This window comes from Papaver somniferum, chromosome 10 (assembly GCF_003573695.1).
Source record: "Papaver somniferum cultivar HN1 chromosome 10, ASM357369v1, whole genome shotgun sequence".
Lineage (NCBI taxonomy): Eukaryota > Viridiplantae > Streptophyta > Magnoliopsida > Ranunculales > Papaveraceae > Papaver > Papaver somniferum.
Genome location: NC_039367.1, coordinates 56452031 through 56469803, shown reverse-complemented (window position 1 = coordinate 56469803; position 17773 = coordinate 56452031). Strand labels below are relative to the sequence as shown.

Below are 17773 nucleotides of genomic sequence, written 5' to 3'. Positions count from 1 at the left end.
TCAACTTATAAACTATCAGCATACTCCACGAATAATTCATATGTTCTTTTTCTAGAACACTGCCAAACATAAAATCAATCAATTTTGACCAATCCATTATCCTATAACTCAAATTTTCATTCTTCTATATGTCAACAGTATGTACGTACGCAACTAAGAAACAACTAAATAGATGTTGCACGTCCATAAACAATTGACAAATAGACATTGTCACTGAGTACTGAAAATCGAACATGACTTTTCTCTTGAGAACTTAAACCAAATAAAATTGAACAAGATCTAAAATCATATACATACCGAGATGATATGACCCATAAAATCCCAATTATCCCGAGTGAAGTGTTGATTTCACTTGCCTCAGGTAATTTCTACTTCTCTGATATTGATTTGTCAGGTAATTTTATCCTCCATCTTCTGATTTGATCCAACAGCATCATCATATTCTTCTCCAATTTTGTCAATTTCAAACACCACCAGCAACACTCGGCAGAATCCACAATCCCTCAATTTTTCAGACCTAACTTCTTCAAACTCTAGAATAATCTGTTGCACCAATTCTTCAATTAATAAACAACCAGTAGAACTAATTAATTTTTTTATCAATTAAACTCATCTCTGATATAAACCCATCTTCAAATCTGGTAGTTATGAGAGCTAAACTCAAGAAAGGGTATGCGGATATATACACATCTGTGATTTATCTACCAATTCTTCAATTCATCTTCACCATCTCCCATACTCTTGTAAACATGAACTACTATAGATTTGAATCACCATCAATTCCAACGGCTGCAAGTTCAGGAAGTTTCTTCTTCTCTGTAGTAGACGAAAAGGGAAATAAAGAGTGAATATGGTATCTCAACATTTATCAAAATAGAAGGGTAAAATTGTCAAATCATAAATATATTAAATGATAAAGTTAATCAAAAGTAATTTAAAATAATTTAAGTTAGATTTCATACGGTCAATGCAGGTCAACGTCAACTCCAAGTACCAAACTCAACGCTGGACAAATGTTAGATCAAATTCTAAAGTTGGACAAAACCTGAGTACCAAAAACAAAATATCGCTAATTTTAATCTAAATATAGGGTTCTTTGATAACCAAAGGAATACACATAAGTCATAGAATTGGGGGCAAAAAAGCTGGAATTTCTTCTTTACTTCACAACCCAGGTAATCTCTCTCACTTTATTGCTCAGAGAGCTAGATTTGGAATCTGCTCTTCGTTTCTTAGTCCGATTTTGTAAATCATCATCTCAATTCTTAGAAATTTGTAGAATCAGAATTTACTAGTAGTTTCCTAGCCCTTTTGAGCTTCTATTTCAGATCTTTACGCGCTTCCTTGGATCTTCTAGATTGCTTATCAGTTTATACTATATATACCAGTACCAATACCAGTACCAATTATCATTAGCAGTAGGAGTACATAAACTTTCTTAAGTTATGACAATGAGCAAAAAAACCCTAGTTTCTTGTGGTGATATAAGTAGAACTACCAAGTCCACCATCACAGCAACACCAAAAATAGTGAAGGCTTAAAAGACCATATAGAAAAAAGAAGTACTTTGAACATGATTTCATTATGGAGGAAATATTAACCAAGGTTCCACCTTGGACACTTCTGCGTTGTGGTGCCGTCTCTAAACTCTGGTATCACTCCATTCATATTGACAAGCACTTAACTTATGCTCACTTTCTTCAATCGCAAAAACAACCCAATCTTATCTTTAATCTTCTTAATGTTAGGGTAGGGGCTGATGATACTGGTAAGGGTAAACTTCAGAGTCAGCTTTTTAGAATAGATACTGGAATTTTCAACCATGCCAATGTTTTAAAATTTCAGAAGTTACCGGCTGGTCTTGTTCATGGCTCAAAATGTGAACTGGTTGGTTACTGTAATGGTTTCCCCTGTGTTTTATTTCTAGATAAGAAAAGACCTTCTTACCAGATTTTGCAACCAACTAATGGTGATCGTCTCCATATCTACTGTCCAAATACCATCTGTGGGGAACGTATCTCCCTTGACCAAATCATCTGTAACGGATTTGGATTTGATTCCTTAGCAAGCGAATACAAGTTGGTAAGTATTCTTCGTACTTTTCCGAAGCAGCTTAACTTTGTTGTATATACATTGGGAACTAAATTTTGGAGAGAAGTCACTACAAGCATGCCAGTATCATACCATGGTCATCCTATTATCCGACTTAAAGCAGCAACGAGTAGTGACAAATCCGCAATCTTTTGTAATAGTAGTAGTGGATGTTTAGTTTGGAAGATAGTGGCAACTATGGCTAGAGAAGGAGGAGACGAACATAATAATGTTAATGACAATAACAATGAGATGGAGATAGAGATGTTACTACTGTTCAATCTCCATGATGAAAAGTTTCAGTTCATCCGGCTCCCAACTAAAAGTCCTGCGGATGAGCAGCAGAAGCAGTTGCTTGTTGATTATCCTCATCTTCTGGAGTTCAAAGGATATCCTTGTATTGCAAGTCTAGAAAAAGGCTTTGGTAATGGGAGTGATGATTATTGTCATCGTCGTTGTCGGGATCATCACGATAGTACTAGTTGTTGTAAAGTTCATATGTACATATTAAAGGATAATGTCAAGCAAGTGTGGGTTAAGCAGGAGAGTCTCGATGTTCGTATGACTTCTCATGGCATGAGCTATATTGGTATTAGGACACTGGATCCTGCTGTTTTTGCTTTGGCAGCACTACTATCCCTCGTACTTGTATCTTCAGTTTCTCTGATCAGATTTTACTCTACTGGTTTGCTGGGGAAAAACTTCAAGTTTACCACTTGCATTCCAAAAAACTTGATCTTGTAGTCCCCGTGTATGGAAATTTATTTAAAGCTAAGATGAAAGAAGCCCCGCACATCCCCGATGTTGGTGCTGACAAGCTTTGTTACCCTAATATGGATTATCAGCTGCATTGTCAAGGGGAGGACTTCCTTTCTATGCAGACCTTCGTACCAAAGGGAGTGACAAGAGTTGACGAGGATGGTTTTGACAAATTAACTTTCAACACAGACGGCGGCTATACGGCATATGTGTTTGTGAACAGTTCAGGTTATTATTATTATCCTTTTTAAATTAGTTACTATATCGTCTCTAAATGTACTAGCTTGCTTCATAAAAAGAACTAAAACGTAGTAGCTTATTTTGGTTTATGATCAGTTTACCAGATTTATGTAGTACTTCCAATGTTTAGTACTTACCAGCATTCTTTAGTACTTACCAGCATTATGACACTGTAACTTTGATATAAACATATATTCCTATGGATGTTTATCGTGAATCCTAGCTTTCTTTCCCCCCTAGAGGATGTGAAAATTCATTTTTGATTTAACATGATTATAATGGATACACATGACTGAATGAAGTTAAGAGTGTATTGTTGAGAATCTTCAGATTTGTCCACTTGTCGAGATCTGGGTTGAAAATTTAGTTGTACTTCTAAGTTTCAATTTGCTAATCTTGTTCTTTGTTGATAAGTTAGAAACCTAGAATAGATTTGATGTAGTCGTAGGTAACGTTCTCTTTTAGATGAGAGTCTTTGCATTAACAATAGAGGAGTTTTTCTTTTGACCGCGCAAAAGTTTTGTTCCACCACTGTTGATTTGGTCAGCGCATAGTACCCTCGGCCTGGTTTAAAATTATTATTTATTTTTTTTCGAATTTCATATTAACAATGGATCTTGTTTTATAGAGATTTTTGAGCTCTTTCCAAAACTATAAATTTTATTAAAATTTGACCTATATTTTAGAAGTTACGCCATTAATTTTAAATTGGAGAGAAAAACTAAATAGGTGAGAGAAAATGATGTGATAAAGAATATTGTTCCACCACTATTGATTTGGTCCGGCATTGAGACTTTGTTAGTTTTACCGGAGGCATGGTCAAAACCTTAATGGATTCAACAGGTTTTTCGATGGTTATACTGTTATAGTGGGCATGCTCAAAGCCACTGTTGATTTGTGCCAGTGCATCGGTCATTTTTTTTTAGCTTGGTGTGCGAAGCCCCGCCTCGTGGCGATGTATTTTTTATAAGATGTGATTTTATATATTTTATTTTTTTATTTTCGCAGAAATATATGTGAAATATTTTTTCTTTTCATTTATATATTAATTTGGAGAAAAGAGTCATATTGGTACTCGACTTCCGAATTAAATTTGGGCTTCCATAAAATTTCAAACGCGGTAAGTTACGTTTTCTTGATTTTGTAATTTTTAAACCAATCATACGTCGCCAAGTGTCCTTACCAAAACACTTGTTTCACAAAACTCAGAAAAACCTTATTTCGGCGAATAGGAAGTGAGGGTTCGTTCAACAAGGGAGCTTTATTTGTTTAGGCTTTTAAGTCTTTAGATATTTCCGGACCGAAAATAGTAATGGAGTTTTCTCAAAAAATATTCAAAAAGATATGTATATTTTTTTTTGCTAAAAATATTCAAAAGGATATGTATTTTTTTTTTGCTAAAATTCATGATAGAATCTTTGTCCGAAAATTTCAAAATAAGGAAGAAGATATTTTTCATAGAGTAATGATTTCTTCTTTGAAACCAAAAATTGTAGAAACCTTAAAAACCGGAAATCGGTGTTAACATGGACATAGACGATGTGGATTCGCAGTCATCCATTACTAGTCATACTTATCTGATATAAACATAAACTTGTGTTCTTGTTTCACGTGTTTCCTCATCTTATTTAAACCGAGCACAAAAAAATAAGGGTTCACAATCAAAATACAACTAGGTTGTATTGGAGTAAGCTTTGTCAGGCTTACGACGAATATCAAAACCTCCGTTCATGTTTTCCTTTAAGGATTTCTGCCAAAGATCATTTGTCTTTTTACCTTGATCTTTCCTTGAGATGATACAAGTAGGATCACTAGTAAAAGGTGAACCGATATCAAAGATGTCGGGAATTTTGGATTCTCTTTTTGTCGATGAGGTCTTCGTAAGGCTTTGTGTTAACCATGCTACGCATAGGGGCCGGTCGGAATTGTTGATTTGGTGTGACGAGGCTTCGCCCCACACCCGCTGCCCAAATGCTTAGAACTTCTTCTAAAATTCTTGGTTTGTGTGACTATTTTTAGGGGATAAGAAAGTTTGATACCTAATCAAACTATGTTATAGGGTGAAAATACTATTTAGATAATCTACTTCGTACACTATTGACCATGGCAACTAAAAGCATCAAAGTATATTGCGCGTTATAGCCAAAGTTTAGTTCAAATTGTAGCCAAGCGGAAAAGATTTCCAAACATTGTTGGTTGACCAATCATTGTTCATGCTGAACCATCAAAGCATGAGTATGACGAAGCGCCTAATTTCTTATAAATTGTCTGTGTATGGTCTAAATCAACATGGGAAACAAAAAGAAATCTTAATTTATACTCGGAATGTATAGGTTTTTATCATAAGTATGTGTTCACTGAGACGGGCCATCACCCAACACTCGTTCAGATAAGCTGTAATTGGGAACGGTATGGTAAAATTGACGCAAAATTTCCACGATTTTAATTTTTGGTACATTATTTATATGTCCTTACTTTCGAAACCCATTAAATATATCCTTATACAACAATAAATATATCAACTTTTTAATAACCTTATCCATTTAAAATTAGATTACATTAATACCCTCACCAATATAATATTTTTCTTTATTTCAAAATGGAACAAATTTCTTCCTCTATCACTTCACCACCACCACTAGCACCACCACCACCAACATTCAACTACCATTCCACCACCACCATTCAACAACCACCACCTACCAACCGCCACCACCACTAATATTCCACCACCACCATTACACCACCACCAGTCCTCCACCACCACTAGTCCGTCGCCGCCACCACTGGTTTTGTATCAACAACAGTATTTGATCCAAATAAAAATATAACCAACAATAGAAGTTGATCCAATTTAGGGGATCAACAACGGTAGTTGATCCAAAAAAAAAGGGATCAACAATAGAAGTTGATCCATGTAAATGGAGTGAACTTGGCGTGAGTCGAACACGCTTCATCTGACATGGAGTCAGTCATGCTACCATTGCACCACAAGTTCAGCATTGGAAGAAATTTACCTGATTTAAACTACAAGCATGATTATACTTGTCCAAGGAAATATTGCCAACAATAGGAGTTGAAAGGATCAACAACAGTAGTTGATCCCATAAAAAATTGGGTCAACAACATGACAAGATCCCATAAAAATTGGGTCAACAACAACAATTGATCCCATAAAAACATATAAACAACAACAATTGATCATCACCTGTAGCTTCATAAACAACAAAAACTTCAACACCATTAACTCGAGTAATTAATTATCAACACCAGTGCATATCCAGCCATTTAGCCAGAAATCCCATAACAGCACGGTAACAAACACCATTGCAACACACAGATTCGCAACACCATATGTTTATTCGCTGCCAAACAATCACTACCGCGTCTCCATCGTTATCTTGCAGCAAATCAAACCCATTTCCAATCCTTTTAATCACTATATGAAAAAACGAATTCCACATCAACTCAGCAGAAACTCCATGCCTTTGAATTTCCTCCCCAACCACACTGTAATCTGTAGCTTCAATCCCACTTGCGATTACATTCTCAATATTTCACCCAAAATGTTGACTCACTCTTATCCATCTGTACAAGCTTAGAAACTCCATTTATTGATCTCCTTCATCGATGTTTCATCAAAAACTCCATATTCAAACTTTTCTCAGATTCTGGAAACAACAACCCTAGAAAAATTGGTTTTTTTTCTTCGAAATTTTATTGCAAAACAAAGATTGAGACGAGATAGTTATAGACCTATGCTTTAATCATGAAACAAGTTAGAAATTCGATATGAAATCGACGAAATTAGGTTTTCGAAACTCACGAATGTTTTTCTGGAATTTATTTTGAAACCGAAAGATTTCTAATCACTTTATGATAGTGGTGGCGGAAGTGACGAAGATGGTGGTGTTGTTTATGATGGAGACGATCGAGATAATAGTGGTGGAGGAAGCGGCAGAGATGGTGGTGGTGGGAATGATTAAGATCTTCTGAGTTGTAAGAAAGAAAAAAGAACGAAAGTTAGAGAGAATGTCAAATGAGGAATCATATAAATTATGATTTTGTTAGAAATTTCGATTTGCTATTAGGGATATTTGTGAAGTCTGTCAGGAAATTATGATTTAATTTCCACTTAAATTTTTGTTTTATGAAGTTTGAAAATAAAATGTTGGAGAATAATAATGTTTCAAAAGGAATGAGTTCGAAAATAAACGTTTATTTCTATCAAATCGAGTATCCTTAACAAATTTGAGGTTCACACACCTAGAAATTGACGGATCAATGAAATTATGCACAGTTCCTGTATTGATTAATATGGTAATGGGTAACCGTTCAATCTCACCTTGCACACACATTGTTTGAGGCGTGTCTGACCCAGCTGACGCATGAAGTGATATTTCTGCTATTTCCTCGCCATTTGCATCATCACTAAGCTCTTGTTATGCCTCATCAAAGTTCTCATCTTCTCTTTCAATCCAGAACAATGTTTGTTTCTTGCAACGATGCCCTCGAAGCGTTCATTGCAGTGATAAGTTTTTGCACGTCTAGCAGCAGCTTCCTCAGGTGTTAACCGTTCAATAGGGGGTTAATTGGTAGCTTGTGGTGTTGCTTTGATAGCTAAAGGTTGAGTTGTAACCACATGAGTTTTCTGATAATTCCATTAACCTTTAGTTAAAGCCAACTTATCATTTTGTAATCTAGCAACTCCAATTGTTGTCACCATGGTTAATGGGTTAATTGATTGTACTTCCAATATATCAACTAATCAAGAAATCCTCAGATAGCAACTAATCAAGAAATCCTCAGATAACTCTGTCATCATATTTGATAATCTTTCAAATTCATCTTGGTATTCAGCTAGAGAACTCGGTTGGCTTAGCTTTGGAAGTGATGTAGCCGGAAAATCATAACGATTTCTTCAAAATCGTTTTAACAAAGCAGTTGAAAATCTTACCCGAGATTAGACTGGTTCAACTGATTTCATCCATTTATGCCATTATAAAGCCTTACCCTCTAAATGGAAACCTGCAATTTGAACATGTTATAGCAGTGGTGTTTCATAAAATTCAAAATATAGTTCAGCTTTATGTATCCAACCTTCAAGATCGGTTCCATTAGATCAATTTGTCTCCTAACATTAGATCCAATATTCACATGTGGAGATGCCGACTCTCTTGCGTCTAACACTCTTACCGGTCAACTGCTAGATTCAGCCATAGAAGATATTTGACTAGTGAGATTTTGTAGATGTTTCTCCATAGCTTCATTCTTCTTAGACATCAATTAAGTTTTAGTAGCGGCTCTGAAATACCAACTGATAAGAACCTTACTAGGGCTCTTATCAAGGTGGCACAGATATACCAAAACAAGAGTACTTTCATAAACTTTTACTCTCACTTTCGTAAACTTTTACTTTCATAAACTTTTAGTAGCCGCTCTGATATACCCTAAAACCAATACCCTAACTGGTATTTATCTGTTTACATTTTACTCTCCGATAAAACTAACAGATGATTAGGACAGTTAAAACATGTAACCTAAAACAAGTAACAAAACTCTTAAACTTAAAAGGCAGTAATAAAGTCGCATCAACTTTGACTATTCTTGCCGGTGTCACTATGGTAACCTATTCTTAAACTCAAAAGGCAATAATAAAGTCGCATCAACTTTGACTATGCTTTGACTAACAGATGATTAGGACAGTTAAAACATGTAACCTAAAACAAGTAACAAAACTCTTAAACTCAAAAGGCAGTAATAAAGTCGCATCAACTTTGACTATTCTTGCCGGTGTCACTATAGTTGTAGTACAGTGGTAAAATCATTAGGTGATGATACTAATGATCTGAGTACGAAACCCGCCAGCATCATATTGATTACCGATCAAAAAAACAAAAACTTTGACTATTCTCCTTGGTTTCTTTGTGGTGGCTGGTTCCTATCATATACACTTTCTCATCAACCCCATATGTCCAATCTCACAAGTCACAACCCTCGATCATCTCAAAAGATCAATTCAATCAGAATTTCATCAAAGAAATTGCTTCTTAATCAGCAATCCCAAAATATCTTTGTCTTCAATTCAAACAAATCAAGATTTGGGTTTCAAATCCGAGCAACTAACGATAATGAATCTGTTGATCCTAAACCTTTAGAAGAGATTATCAGTGAAGGAATTGCAACAGCAGTTGCAGAGGAACCAAAGAAAGATGAAGTTACAATCTTGAAGAAGGATTTGGTTGATTTACTTTATGGTACCGATGATCGTGAATTAAGATCTTCAAGTTTTTAACAAACCAATAATTTACAGCTGACTCTTGCACAAAAGTGGAGCTGTGCACTTCTTATTTGAACTGCCTGGTCAGTTAACAACTTCACACAAATTCTTCAGGTGTCATGCTGTGGACCAAGTTTTGAATGGAATCATTCATTTCGAATAAAGCTCACCAGAGAGGTAAATGAGAGGATATATTCAGGCATCAAGATAGGGTTATAAGTCTGCAACTCAAAAAAAATTCATCATCTAAAATTAACAAGTTAAGCACGTCCTCAGTTTTAGCTTATCGACATTCCGCTTTCTACAAACTTGTTCTTCCAAAGTTTCTTGGAGCAGTAGAGTCCCCAATCCCAGTAACTCTAACTTCCAACTTATGATGAATACTTGCAAAAGAAGCTGAAAATCACAAGATTCACAACCATATTCCACATGTTCACAAATAAAGACAGAAATTTGAGCACTAACAAGGTGAAAAACTTTCTTTCAAAAGACCAGTGACAACAATATTAAAGTGGACAGTGAATACCTATGTCAACTGTCAAAGACGAGATATTGCAGACACCGAAAGAGAACGACCTGAATTGCATGAACCCTTAAAAACCAAAGAAAACTCAGAGTATTTAGAAGAAGATAAAAATCTAGCAGAAAATCAAACACTAGCGAATGACTCAATGAGTGGATAAGCTTCAAACCATGCAGTCGAATACATTTCCGGCCTATAACCCAATGGCAACTCATGAATTACCTTGAAACTTTTGTTGGTAAGATCATAAGATACAACTCGATCTACTATCCTTATCACCATCTTTAAGGATTCTTCTGTTTCCTCAACAAGCAATATCGAAAAATCCACACCGAAAAAATCATGTTCAATCCAATTCTTCTGTTGAAGTAGCTCTGGGTACTGGCGAGTCATTTTTCTAAAACTGCCACGATACTTAACATTCCATCCAGTGTAGTCAGACTTCAACTCCAAGATTTCAAATCTAATTCTCCAATGAGGATAAAAAATTCGAACAAGATACAAATGTCCTCCGTTTTCTCCAAAATATAATACTGACGCACTATCCCATTTCCATTTATTAGTATCCTCATCCTCGTCAGTGTCACTATCCTCATCTTCATCATTGTCACTGCCTTCCTCTTCTTCATCGTCATCGCTGTCACTATCATCATTACAATCAGGTAGCATCAGCATTTCCTTTACTAATCCTCGACCAATATCTAAATGAGCTGCAGTACCCCCTTCTGAAATCCAATGCAGTGAACCATTCCAGAAGACACCAGTGTTGTCCGTCACGATACTTGTAAATTCAGATTCAGAAATTTGGCCCTCAAAGACAGCTTCACAAAGCTTCCATGAAGATGTTTTGGAAGAGTATATCTCAATCTGTGCATTCTTTTCGTCGTTTTTCGAGAAACAAATAACTTCATAATCAGGTGATTTTAGTGGATCAAAAGCCAAATTCATACTTCGAACTGAACGGCAACCATCTTTCCTGAAGGGAGATTCAGGAACGACTTTATAACTCTTTGTGGTTGGATTGTAAATGTAATAAGACTTGGTTTCGGTTCCTCTATTACCAATCCAACCAGACTCGTTTTCACGCAATTCAGAATAACTGCAGCAGAGTAGACCATTGCAAGACTGTACAATCTTTACACACACATCACCACGATTATTCAAAAAATTCAGGATTTTGGGTGGGACATCTCTAGTGTCAATTGCATTTCTGATAGGCTTAGTGGCATTTCTCTTTTTGATAGGTTCACTGACATCTGGTTTATGAAGAGGGATAAACGCATATAATGGTGGTTCAGCCGCATAAGTCCATTGGTTCAAGTATAACCCAGAGATTGTAACACGATTATGAACTGAATAAGTACGGACTAACTTTGGATCAGAGATGATAGAAAACCATTTCTTCGACACCAGTTTGGATCTAATTAGGTTTTTAACTGGTAAACGCACTAGGATATGTGTCAACAGATCATCATTTCCAACTACTAATGAAGAATTCGGAGCAGTTAGAGTATTACCTGAATCCCCAGCAGATGTTTTGGCCCTTTTGGGTTTAGGACGAACTTTGCGAGAAAGTGAAGCCATTGCGGAGAGAAATTCAGTGTTGTAAGTTGAAGGGGCTAGCGCTCAGGGCTTATGTAGTTGAAAGTTAGGGTTTTGAGAATGAGAGAGAGTGTATTTAGTCTTGGTTAATGGTCAGACCATCAAGAGTCTTGGCTTTGGCTCTTGGGATTTCACATTGGGAGCTTGCACTTATTTATGGCTTTGGAGTTCAAGGAGTCAAAGAAAAGAATGGTATTCCTCTTAAACCTTAATTGATAGCATGCGTCTCTTGGTGCCAAGCGGCATTAAGGAACGGAGACCCACACAGCTTAAAGGCAAGTAAGGCAATTGCCCCACTGGCACAATTTAGTAAGGCCATTGTCCATAAATGTAAGTCTTTGCTCTCTCAAAAGCGCGGGAAACTATCTCTGGTTCTTTTAGTAGGATCGCGGGAAAAGTTCAGTGTACATAATCCAACTGAAATCAATTGTCACTTCACACTTTGATGTTTTCTGTACGAAGTAAGTTATAATTCACTCTTTCATATGCATTTCCTTGTTCAGTAAAATCTGGCGTCTTTTCTCATCTTAGGGTTTGCCTTGTTTTCCCCTTTTTATACCTCTGTTTCTTTCAAGTAGGTTTTGGGATTTTTTTGTGACATGGGTTTTGATTATTTTGTCAGTTAATGTTTTTGTTTAGGTTGGATTTTTGTTTCAAGGTTTTATTGAATGGATGTTGTGTATATATTGCAGAATTGAAAAATGATAACATAATGAACAGACTCAACTTGGGGGGTTTCTGATTGTGGATTGATGTTGTAGAGTACATGCCATCTAAGGTAGATGTTGTTGACGAAGAGGCAAAAATGATAAGAATTTTGTGCTTGGAATTGAGTGAGGACTGCTTTGCAGTTGGACAGTTATAGACTGTTTACGTTGATGTAGATGTCATGGCATGCTTGCTTGGATTGACAAAGTTAAGTTGCCTAATTTCAAGGTTGAGATGACTTCCTTCACTTGCTGGCTAGTTTAAGATTGCGTGGAACAGGAAGGGTTGGCATGTAACAGGTTCCTGGTGGTCACCTCAAAGACGAGAAATTTTGATGTCACTGAATATATTGGTAATTTCTCTCATTGGGGGGTGCAGAAAATGGATAGCATTACAGATGCTTATAACATACACAGTGGAAAGGTGAGATGTAGCCTCTCTTGAAGCACTGATGCTGACAACCGTTCGAGCATGATTCATGAATTTTTCAGGTTGCAACAAGGAACAAGGCGTTAGTGGTGGGCATATGTGTTTAAGATCGAGGGGTTTGTAGGTCCATTCGCACCAATTAAACTATGGAGTGACTTACTTTCATGTATCACTGAGTGAATTTCTCATATTTGCATAGGGTTACTTTTGGTTTGAATGGCTGCTACAGAATGGGAAGATGTATATGAAGGTTAGTCTGAACTTGATCCTGATTCCTGCCTAGTAACCTCGGCGAAGTTTCCGAGTCCTTATATGTGAAAGTAAGTGTTGAGATCATCCACGCTGCTGTAATGAATGTTAGCCTTAACGAAATTTACCATTATGTTGATGCGAAAGTAAATGCTGAGAAATAGCAGTGCTATAGCTAATGGTATCCTCGGCAAAGTTTCTGGTTCGGTTGATGTGAAAGTAAATGTTGAATCCATCAGCGCCTTCACCGAAGGTTCTTCTGAATTTTAAGATAAGGAAAGGCCCCATTCACCAAAAAAGAGAAAGCATCCCCTACAGTTCTTGTTAAATATTTAGTGATGGTTCTGGAGCAGCTCACTGGTTTTAAGACTGTATTCCAGGCCAAAACTGAAGCATCATTTGATTTTATTACAGGTGCATTATGATCAAAAGTTGTTTAAGATGATTACATCTGGTTTTCCTGCCATCCAGCTGATAAATGCGCAATATTGGGGTTTGCTTGGCTGTTGGAGTTTGATCTCAAATCAATGCCTGCTTGTTTATTTTCCTCGATTTAAAAAAGTATTGAGGTTATGCCAGTTGCCATTCAACAGCACAGGTGTGTCCACTCTTTCTGAACCATGATTGAATTATCATTTCTAGTGTCCTGTCATAAGTAATTACCAAGTTGCATAATGTAGCTCATTTGGAACTTCACTGTTGTGTGCATTAATTTTATAACTTAAACCCACTCCATTTATACCTCTTAATATAGAAATCTAAAAGGTAGTTGCCTCATGTTTCAATGTCGCCGAGCTTTTCTATCTGTTGTGTTGCTATTGCCGCTCATTATTACACTTCACATGAGGTAGTTCAAACACTTATCTCTACACTCTTACAGCCTGAGGGATCCTTTCTATGTATTGAGTATGCACACATAAGAATTAACTGTTGCGTCAGAAGATGGTGGTAAAAGTAGCAAATAACTCCATGCTTTTGGCATATGAACTTTATGCTGCCAGGTCTTCACTGTTAGGGGGATACTGTAGTTAACGCCAAAACAAGCATGTTACCATTTGCCAGTTATGCGGCATGTCAAAATAACCATTTCAATTGACCTTATCTCATACATATTTCCATTTGAAGCTAACTATAAATCTGGTGTCAAAAGCTGCACAAACAGCGCACCGGAATAGGTATATTTAGTAACTTCAGCAATGTAGATCCTTAATTTTAGTTGGAGGTTTGACTGCAGAAGTAAATAGATTCTCTACAGAGGCTAATATAGGGTATCTAAATTTAGTAGGGTTTGCTAGGGTTGGAACTTGGATACAGTATAAAAAGATAAGAAACCTAAACATTTTGCAGCAGATGTTCTCTGTGAGATTTGTGTTTGAGAAAGAGGGTAGAACTCCATACCTTGGAGACACATTTGAACAGTTGAAGAATTATTTTTCTTGAAGAAGTTCAAGTGTATCTTAAAGGCATGATGTTTATGTCCTCTTAAGAATCTACCACTATCCTAAATCCAGATAAACTTGTGAAGAATGCATATCCAAAACATTGAATTAAACCATTACATGAACCTGAAAGTTACTGAAAGATTTTAAATCTTTATTCTACCTGTCTAGGTTCATGTATATGTTTGATTTCATGTAATAGAGGGTATATGACCAGTTCAAGTGTCTCAAAGGGTGAAGAATTCATATCCAAAACATTGCATCAGACCATTACATGAACCTAAAAGTTATTGAACATGGAACAGGTTTTTAAATCTCCATGTATAGCGGTTAGGTTCAAGTATAGGTTTGATTTTATGTAATAGAGGATATTTAATTTGAAGTGTAAGGTATAATTTTATTTTCTCTCTAATATTAATGTTCTGAGTTGGATTAGCTTTAACAGTTCATGGGTAGTAGCTTGTTGTAATGGTTACTTTGAATTTGAACCTCTGAAATGAATGTTTAAATTTGCATTTTTTTGATTTTTGATTCACTGTGCTACTATCTGGTCATGGACATTGATTGGTTTGATCTGGTCATTACATTTGATAAATCAGATAATGGGTTTTCATTGAGATCTTTTAGATCCAAACTAGACTGAACAAATGATGATAAAACCGGAGAAGAACCAAAACTATAGATTCATAATCTGATTTGGGTGATGATTTTGTCTGTAATTTGGGCCACTTCCTCGCCAGGAAAATCCTGTAATTTGGGTTGTGATTTATCTGTGATGATCCTAGTCTTTCTAATCTTCAAACTCATTTAAGCCTTATGTGACTATTCTGAAATGAAGTTTTCAAGTTTTATGTGCATAAGATATTTGGGAGATATGCGTCATACTTGTTTGGTGCAGGTCTTATTCTTCTCATTTTAATTCCTGTAGGATCAATCCATTATACAGCAGTGTTGCTGTTGCAGCAGATACATTTGGTTGTTTTCTAGATTTGGCCTGGTCATTTTATGACTGACCGACACTGACTCACTTCATCGTTTCGAATATTTTACCGTCTATGATGCCTTTAAAATGTAAAGTTATTTCATTACCTTCAAAGGATTTGGACTGAAGTCCGATGGGTTGAAGTTTCATTTATTAAAATAAGAACAATGAAGTGCCCTTTGATTGTGATGTATGATGTGTTAAGTAAATGAATTTATGTTCCAAATAGGATTGTCCCAAACAAGAAATTCTGCAGAAAGGGATGGGCCATATAGATCTCGCCAGAATAAGGTTTGACCAAATCCTATTGTCAAGTTAGACTAAGGGGACTTCATTCCGTGGTTATCTCCCCTCCTTTAAAACACTAAATCATATAAGCTCTCACGTTCACGATGAATGTGACACCCCCTCAAATTAAATTAGATAAAAACTTTGGGCACTAGTAAATCTGGTGAGGACACTTGGGGAGACTCTAATGGTCGGGACATTAAAAATTAGGTCACACTTGGTTTACACCCGGTATTTAACGGGACGTTTGTAACGCCGTCAGTGTAAGCTAGGAGACCTAACGCTATATTCATATTCTCTTTTATTCTTCGGTTTATTCAATTCCGAGGTGCTGTTGGTGAGGGGGTTTGGAGGAGATTATCTTCTCTAAATCTTGATACATTAGGAGATTGAAAATCACTCAAGCCATCGCTGGATAAGTGCAAGCAGTGGTGATTGCTAACAATAGATTTGGGGATTTCTGGTGCAAACTGAGATTCATTGTGCTTCAGGGAGTTAAGAAGTGATTCAATCGACTTGGGTTTGTGGTAAATTTCTATTTTGAGCTCTTGGCGTTAATTGCAAAGAAGATGGCAGCAAACAAAGCAGGGTTTTCCGTGTGGTGCTGATTTTGGGGTAATGAAATTGTTTTCTGCTGGTCAAATCGTTTTTTATCGATACATATGTTTGATTTTATTTTTAATTGTGCTGATTTTAACTGTGTGTTTGATATTTTATTTTTAGGCTAATAATATCTACTACTCCGTCCGTTTCACAAAGACAGTACGTTTTGACTTTCTCAAAATATTAAGGAGACCATACTATTTTATTTGACTATCCTTAGTTACTTACCTATTTTATTTTAATAAAAATGCTAGTAATAAAGACTATACAAAATTGTTGTGAGAATTATAGATACCAAATATAAAAGGAAAATTTAAAAGATATCTAATTTATGAAATATAAACTTTATAATGAATTTAATTTTTAGAGTTAAATGTAAATTTTCTTAATAGGAATGAAGGATATATATTTTTTTTTTCCTCAATTATACTAATTTTTTTAATATTTTAGATTGGGTCACGTTAAAAATGAATTTATGAATATAAAAAAATTCAAGGGTATATTAGAGAGTTCGTTGAAAAAATATGACTATAAACAGAAATTGGACACAATTTTAAAATTGACGAAAAAGGAATAGAGGAGTAATACATTTGTCTCTTCACGTATATAATTTTAGGTTTTGTATTTTGATTTTATTTTTTTTAGTTGGTATGCATGTTCCTTTTGATTTAATTCATATCAACTTAAGTGTTTGATATGATGACTGAATGTAAACAAGATCTCCTCTGGAAACTTTAGATACTTATAAGCTAGATGGGCAGAACCAGCCCGAAGTACAATGTTATACCAGGATCTGATCTTGCTTGGAACAACAATGGTACAAGCACTAATGATCTTGAGGATGCAAAGATTATGCTGACCTTATTGTTGAGGAGCGTCATAGTTGCAGGTAGGCTTTCTTTTTATGCTTATTTTTCTTCATTCAATTAAGCTTCCATTATGGGTTTTTAAGATTGTAAACGCTAATTAATTTTGTTCTACCTTCATAACTCTTTTGCAGTTTTGTAGCTAATATACTTTTTTGTGTTTTCAGTGAAGTTTTTGTTTTGCTTAGATTGAATGAAGAAAGGTGATGAGGAGGAATACCAAAAAAAGGTATATAAACAGAAACCCTAGAATTATATTCTTAGATTTGTTTTGCTTCTTCTCATTATTTATTGATCGTGTTTTTTTTTTTTTTTTGATGCAATCGTGGTTTGTTGATCATATTCTTCTTTTTAGAATTATGTTAAACCACAGTATTAAGCCCTAGGATTACTTTGTGTTAGTAACTATATGACTGACTGCCGCTTCTTGAATATACGCTTTCTGTTTTTCCTTATACATATGAATATACGCATGCATAGTTGTTACTTTTCTATGTATGAAGTCATGGAGATGAGTTCAAACATCATGCACTGCAAAATTTTATTAACTGGGAAAAAAAAGGTAGTGGTGATAATTCTATTGGTTTATTTCATATAACCTCAAACATCATGCTAAATAAGCTGCAAGACAGAGCTGATTTCTCTTTTACATACATATAACCTGAACCCTGAAAATAACAATTTATGCTTCATGCTACCAATCTTATTTCACCT

At 35.6% G+C, this 17773-nt stretch overlaps 2 protein-coding genes across 3 annotated transcripts; one reads left to right on the top strand and one right to left on the bottom strand.

Annotated features, from left to right (window-relative positions):
* The first annotated feature begins 1127 nt into the window (after positions 1-1127).
* On the top strand, positions 1128-3307 carry LOC113319187. The gene is made up of 2 exons (XM_026567460.1): positions 1128-1175; positions 1928-3307. Exon 2 carries the CDS (start codon positions 2170-2172, stop codon positions 2833-2835), a length of 666 nt encoding a protein of 221 aa, XP_026423245.1. The 5' UTR covers positions 1128-1175; positions 1928-2169; the 3' UTR covers positions 2836-3307.
* Positions 3308-9453: 6146 nt separating this feature from the next.
* On the bottom strand, positions 9454-12506 carry LOC113316980 (F-box protein At5g07610-like). 2 transcript variants are annotated; one of them, XM_026565136.1, is made up of 3 exons: positions 10116-12506; positions 9897-9962; positions 9454-9766 (listed from the first exon to the last, which is right to left on the bottom strand). In XM_026565136.1, the coding sequence occupies exons 1-2, from the start codon at positions 11475-11477 to the stop codon at positions 9909-9911; spliced, it is 1416 nt and encodes a 471-aa protein (XP_026420921.1). In that variant the 5' UTR covers positions 11478-12506; the 3' UTR covers positions 9454-9766; positions 9897-9908. The 2 variants fall into 2 exon arrangements, with proteins under 2 accessions (XP_026420921.1, XP_026420920.1); XM_026565135.1 differs by having other exon boundaries at positions 9454-9962.
* Between the last annotated feature and the right edge of the window lie 5267 nt (positions 12507-17773).